The sequence below is a fragment of the Corvus brachyrhynchos genome, unplaced genomic scaffold, assembly GCF_000691975.1.
Source record: "Corvus brachyrhynchos isolate BGI_N302 unplaced genomic scaffold, ASM69197v1 scaffold324, whole genome shotgun sequence".
NCBI lineage: Eukaryota > Metazoa > Chordata > Aves > Passeriformes > Corvidae > Corvus > Corvus brachyrhynchos.
Window position 1 is genome coordinate 193,624 of NW_008246067.1, and position 7,128 is coordinate 200,751.

The 7,128-nt window shown below is 36.7% G+C and overlaps 1 protein-coding gene across 1 annotated transcript in view; it reads right to left on the minus strand.

The window, feature by feature from the left end:
* Positions 1-2,596: 2,596 nt before the first annotated feature.
* ITGA1 (integrin subunit alpha 1) overlaps positions 2,597-7,128 on the minus strand; it is a 49,686-nt gene continuing 45,154 nt past the window's right edge. Inside the window, exon 29 of the mRNA XM_017746874.1 lies at positions 2,597-6,617. Within this exon, the coding sequence (XP_017602363.1) occupies positions 6,573-6,617 (45 nt within the window). The 3' untranslated portion in view covers positions 2,597-6,572. The remainder of the gene's footprint in view (positions 6,618-7,128) is intronic.

Consider the following 7,128-nt stretch of genomic DNA (forward strand, 5'->3'; position numbering starts at 1 on the left):
CTGTGAGGAGCAGCTGAGGGAGCTGGGGGTGTTTAGCCTGGAGAAAAGGAGGCTCAGGGGTGACCTTATCACTTTCTACAACTGCCTGAAAGGAGGCTGTAGCCAGGTGGGGGTTGGCCTCTTCTCCCAGGTTACAAGCAACAGAAGAGGAAATAGCTTCAAGCTCTGCCAGGGGAGATTTAGGTTGGAAATTAGGGAGAATTTCTTCAGTGAATGTATGGTCAAGCACTGAAGTGGGTAACCCAGGGAGATGGTAGAATCAGCATCCCCAGAGGATGAACAGAGGTTTTCAAGAAATGACTTGGATGTGGTACCTTATGCTGTGGTTTGTTTGATATGGTGTTCAGTCAAAGGTTGGACTTGATGATTTTGGAGGTCTTTTCCAACCTTAATGATTCTATGAACTATGTCATAGCAGCACGTTATAAGGCAAATATTACTCTCTAATAATTGTCTGTTCAATGAGAACTGTAGGCAATTTTCCAAATACTGGGAATTCATGACATACAGGAGCCAGGACTCTGAGTTAATTTTGGCAGATCCTCAAATTGAACCTCAAATTAAAAAAAAAAACCAAAAAGCAATTTAGTAGTTTGTGGAGTTCCTGAGAGTCTCAAAACCCTCATCACTGGTGCCACCAGAACAGGTTTTTTTTCCTGGCTATCAGGGTAAATGGAAATTTTAGCTGAGCCCTAAAATTTTTGAGATGTAATAGCATCTATCCTGGCACAGTGTAAAATGGCTGAGGCCAGAGTAAGGCTTTTGTCAGTGAGATTTTATGAGCTGGCACACAAGAAAGTGAGCTATGAATGGCTATTAATTTGGACCATGAGAAAATACTGAGCAAAATTTCTCTGTGTGTTCTCCAAAATGATACAAAGTAATCTACTTTTCTCAGATTACTGTCACAGAATTGCTAAACTTCAACCGCTTTTCAGGGAAAACTGAGGACATCCTCTGTTTTTCATCTTACCCACTCTGATAGAGTGAAAATGTGTTGTAACGGAAAACAATATAAAAAAAGTTTCACTAGAGAAAGAAATCCTATTTCTTTACCCCGGGAAGAATAACAGTACCCTGAACATGAATAAACCTTAAGGACCATATGTATATGAAACAGATATGTGAAGCTTTGTGATAAGTAGTAACTTCCAGTACCAAATCAAGCTGAACTATAACCAAGAAGAGTGATTTCACCAGCACTGAAAGTGAACAAGTGGGCAAAGGGGGTGGATGAAGTCCATCAAGACAACTGGCTCACTAGATCTACTCCAATCTACTTTGAATACTTCTGCTCCCTCTCCCATTTCTTTGAAAATCTCCGGGAGACACAACATTCAGTGAGCCCTTGAGGAATCTCTGTCCTTTCCGAGAATGCTCAGAAAGTGGGAAAAGAAGGGCAGAAGGGTGAGTGCATGAGCAGGGAAAAACGGTAAAGTAGCTCTATGCCCCACTGTGCTAGAGTCAGAATCAAAATCTACCTTGAGTCTTTCACTCAATTTTTTAAACTGAATGAACAAAATCCATTATCTCTGAGGTGTCAGCCCTCAGTCTTTGTAACTAAAACATGATTTCATTGATGATAGCTCATTTTATCATCCACTTTTTTAAACATAATCCTGCTGTGCTGTCTAAACTGTGGTATCAGCCAGTTGTTACTAAAACTTCATCAGCAATTTAATCTTTATGACTCTTTATTGTTACAGGGCTCAAACCTCAAACCACACCCACTGCATGAAGTGATATTATCTCTGAACTGTGAAGTGCTGAGGGCTGTTTCTGATAAATGCAATGAATTCTAATCCAGTTCTGTGCAAATCACACATATTACACTTCTTGCTGTGAGAAAGTGATTCTAGTTATTCATTAATTCAATTGAAAAGCAATTTAAAACAAACAAACAAAAATAGAAATGGATTTTTTCTCCCTGATCTTCATTGAAATGCTCCCATGGACAATGTCCAGCAAACTCTTAATGATCAGATACTTTCAGAGCAGTTACTATGGTAAGCACTCCCCCATGACTAGACAGGATGTTGCTATTAGAGAATTGTGATTCATCATCAAAGTAGTCTCTGATGAGAGAACAGTTATTACATATTTTGTAAACTTTTCTAAAAGTTAACTCTGATATAAAAGGTATAATCTTTATCTTCTAGGAAGTTTTGATACAAATGTTTACTAGGTTTAAGGAAGTTAATGTGAATCATTCACAATTATGCAAGACTGTGGACTATTTGGGTTACAGGAATAAGTTGTACAGAAGAATCTCTGGACAGGAAGAATGATTAGATGAATGAATGAATATATCTTCCAACTTTATTTAGTGTTATGGAAACAACTCTGTGCCAGGAAGTCATATGATCTTCTAAAAAGCTTTCAAACATGGGTGTAAGCACAAAGTCCATAAATCTAATGACAATGCATTTATGACAGCTTGACCACATCAAGCTCTCCTGGATGTTATGCTGTGCAAGAATACTTGTTTCTACAATGCCCTTCTATTGACAGCTAGATGAATTTGTTTTTAGGTACTGAGATGATTTTATATTATTCTTATATCAATAACAAGCAAACAAACTACACAGGAGATTTGTTAGACTCAATTTCCTTTTTAATCAATAAAGCACATAGAATACTTTTACAGGAAAAAGAAAATGCTGTGCAGAATGTTGTGGTTCTATTTAAAAGTACATAAATCCCCTTTTATTCCTGTTAAGTGGTATAGTTAAGAGCAGTACATTCTGATTATCTTATTTGCTTTTATTTTTGAATGGGTGACCATCTATACAATAGGCAATTAAAGAAATTAACCAGTTAGATTATGTGGAACTCATTAGATGAGTATGACCCTAACTCCAGCCTCTTGGTGCCATGTGAGATGAAAACCCTTGGCTTCAGTTTAAGGTGGATTCCCCTGACTCAAGCTCTGAGGAAGAGGAACACTGTGCTCAAAATGACTCAGGACAGGATGTGTACTAGAGGGTTCAGGTAAGGGGTCAGGGTAGGTGGGTTGTGTCCGTAGTAATGGCTCATAATAATGACTTAGAGGGAAACCAGACAAGCAAGGAACTGCCCAGGGAGCCCAAGCAGCTGCTCAGGGAGATTGGTCTAATTCAGATGCTGTTTCCTAAGTCTTCTAAAATCATGTATGGGATCAGCAAACTCTAGAACAACCTGATATTGAAGCAGGAGTGTGCAGAGAATTCCTGCCCTATAGAAAAGTAGCTTGTCCATTCCCACTAAGCTACCTACTTCAGTGCTGAAGTTAGGAACTGAGCTGTGAGGGCCAGAATCCTTTTGTTACTTAATCTCAGGCTACACACCCAATTTATGAATTTTTACATGCTTTTGTTGAAATAAAAATTATTTATCTTATTAGTTATTAGAACCACATTACAATGCTAATGTGTCTATTTTTAGGAATAAAATTGATTACATGTTGTAAAATTAGATTCTGGTACCTTTAGCGCCTGCCAAATTTAAGTGAGATGTTCCTGATATTTGCAATGTTGCTTTCAGTAGGTTTTTCTGTTGTATATCATGAAAAGCAGTAAAGTACAGCTCTTCCAGTGCTGTGTGGAAAGGCTAGTAAGGATAAAAACAGATAGTTTACTAATCACTAAGAATCGTGTAAGAATAATGTGCTATAGTGCTATCCCCTTGACATACTTGTAAGTATGTATGTATACTTATCTTTTAAATAGATACTATAATTGAAAATGTGGTAATAGGAAAAATGTGAAAAGAGAGAAAGCATCATGAATGAGGAAAGCAGTGTAGTTATACTAAGATTATTACTGTTTTTACAGTGCAAAGGTCTAAAATGAAACACTGATCTTAAACATACTCTACTTTGATAAATACTACTGATTTATTTTTGCATAGTTTATCTAGGGAAATAGACTGCTCTTTTGACCTAGACATTTTGCAGTTAGGCTGATGCTTTAAAATAAGATATGAAATGTCACGAGAAAAATGAAAAGCTCCGGTTAACAGCTTATCATAACTAAATAGTGAAACACTTAGAAGTATGCTGCATAAGAATTATGTGTGTCTTACACAACTTGTGAGTAATTTTATGAAGCCAGGAAAAGTGACCTCATTGTTAACAAACTGAATGAATAATAACAAATACAAGTATTTCCTCTGCCACCATAGACTTTCTACATGTGCACAGGTGAGTCAAAATTCCTTCATAATTCTGTTCCTTGACAAAACCATAAGAGGTTAACAACACTGCTATGCCTTTTCAGAGATACTGTGAGAAAAAAAATTACAGTTCCAACATGTTCAAATGCTACGGTCACAAGTGCCATTTAAACCTTTCAATCAAATATATTCAAGCAAAATAATAAATTTTCTTCAAGTAAAACCTGTGTCTGGCTTGGGAGTGAAAACACCACTATATTAATTTATCTTCACAGCTCAACAAATACATTTTTGGCTTCCTTCACAATGAATGATGCAGGGATTCTATCCACAATTCCTCTACGACACTTTTTTGCTTCCATTCATGTATTCTGTGCCCAGATCCCATTCAGGCGGGGTGCACTTCCAGCTGTCCAGACGAGCACAGCAACCATGTCTACTGTCTCAGCGTCTCTCCCAGGCTCTGTGAAGCACAGCCACCCACAGTGTTCCCATGGAGGGCTCTGCCCTCTCCTCTGAGTCATACTGCTACCTTCAGCAGACTGCTGCTGTGAAATAACCACCTTTCCCACAGACACAAGAAGAAATTGCAAACACTTTCAAACTCAATCCTACTTGGTGCATTCACAAATGTCAGCCTTTTCCAGTAACTCCTTTCTCCAATTTAGGAACTAAATAGATGGGACTGAAGAGTGACAGCATCTTTCAAGCAATGAAGTACCTTCTGGCACACTTTCAGAGTTTTACCTGTCAGCATGCTCAACCCAATCTATAGTCTCTTCTTGAAAAGTAAGTCTTTATAAAATTTATTACTCTTTTTTTAAGCTATTACTATAAAGACAATGATAAGCAAAAACATTTTGGAAAATTGCATTGATATTTGTTTTTTTTAGTATTTCAGTGACGTTTGTTCCAAGAGGAGGAACAAGTTTTCCTGGCTTCCTTGGAAAGGTAAAGCTTTTCTGCCAACAAGTATGTCTTGCAGAACTTAGAACACCTCCTCAGCATTTTCTGATCTACTGGCAATCAATACTGACTCATGCTGAGGCAGCACCACACTTGGCGAGCATGCATCCTTTTTCTCCTGTTAATTTCGTGTGGCTCCAAGTAACACAGGAAGCTCTCAAGGTCACAGCACAGCCATGAGCCCTGGGGAGAGATCTTCATGGGAGGAAGACAAGTGCATGAAAGAAAGGAAGAAACTAAATGAACTAAATAGAAAGAAAAAAATTTCTTAAAGAAACTTTTTGCTATCTACATTTCAGTGTATTCTCATATAAACTTTTAATCTTTGACACAAAATAAACATCGTTTGTTAAGTGCTTATTTAGTATGCAAATTCTTCATCACTTCTTAAACTCGTAAGTAATAAAGATGAGCTGTGATTTATAATACTAGAAGAAGCTTACCAGTGCTGAATTTCCTATCTGTGCTCTTCTGATAATTATTATTTTGTACACGTTATACTCATTGGATTAAATAGCTACACAAGAAATTTACAGTGACAGTTTATGAAGCACCCTGCTGGCTACTCCAAGATATACAGCAAGAGTCAAACTTTCAGGGTGACTCTAAACATTTTCTGCATAAATATGGACATTTCAATTTGCAGGTAAAAATTATGCCCCTGCTTATTTGAGTACAGTGTGCAATCAGATGGGCTTGAATGATTTGCGCATTTTTAGGCCTGCCAAAAATATATTTTAAGTTCAAACAGTTATGTGATTTCATGGATCAACCCTTTATGGTCCACTTGACCGTAAAAATCTCTTTCTTGGAGTATCCTTGGTTCAGCTCGACATGCTAAAATGAGTTGAAAGAGAAATCCATGGTATTTCAGTAATTTTCACCCAGTATTCTGGACGTGCTTCTGTCTTCTGAGTTGCCATTGCATCAGCTATCACACGGTATTTGGTGCATTCTCAAAGTTTACATGTTCTGCCTTGTGAATTGAGAATCTGCTTCCAGGGAACTGACATTAGGAGGGAATATTGAAAATGATGCATTTTCCTTTTGAAAATCATAAAGTGATAAAAAAGACTGGGATTGCTACATACAAGCTGACTTGTTGTGTAATTTGGAATGAAAAATTATTCCACAGACACAGGTATATAAAAATATAACTACAAATTTTCCGTATTAAAAGCCATTAGAATCTTTGAACTCAGTTACTCTCCAAAAATGAGTAATGCTTAAAGGTAAATACTAGAAGATCACAAAATGCCACAAGGTTGTTCATTCTTTTTTTGCATCATTCTTTTTCATGTGTGCTTGATTTTCTTCTTGTTTTTCTGTTTCTTGGGGTTTTTAAATGCACCTGCATTTAGAAAGCATTGTAACCACTGCATCTAAGTTTATAATTTTACAGTAACATTTTGGAGGCAGACCTGAGCAAAAATTTCTGCTTTTTTTTTTTTTTTTCATTTCTCCATTTTCTTCTTTAGTGGTCTTTTGAAAAATCCAGCCTAAAGAAAAGAAAAAAAAGTGACTAAGAACTGCTCAAAGCATACAAACCATACTGGCTACATTCATGAGCTGGTTCTTACTACTATTTTAATACTTACACTACTGTAAAAAGTTAGTTAATATTCTATCACTGAACTATGACAGTGTTTTTCCTGGAATGGAAAAACTAAGTATGTTTAATATATAGCAGAGTGATTGGTGAACCACTGTTTTGCTCACATATTGTCAAAGTTAAAGCACTTAATAGTAATATTTTTACTCAATTGAATAAATGATATTTAATTTTATAATGTCAACATTTTCAAGAGATCATGCATGTTTAAATTTATAAGCTGTAACTGTCTAATGCAATCAGGAACAAAATATTTAGCCTGGAGAAGAGTGCCCACTTGTGGCAAAACTTACACCACAGGCCTAGCATCCCTTGCACAGAGAAAACATAGCTGGCAAACGTCACAGCCAAAGCTGATAGAAAAATCCCTTAATAAACCCTTACTCATACTAAAATAT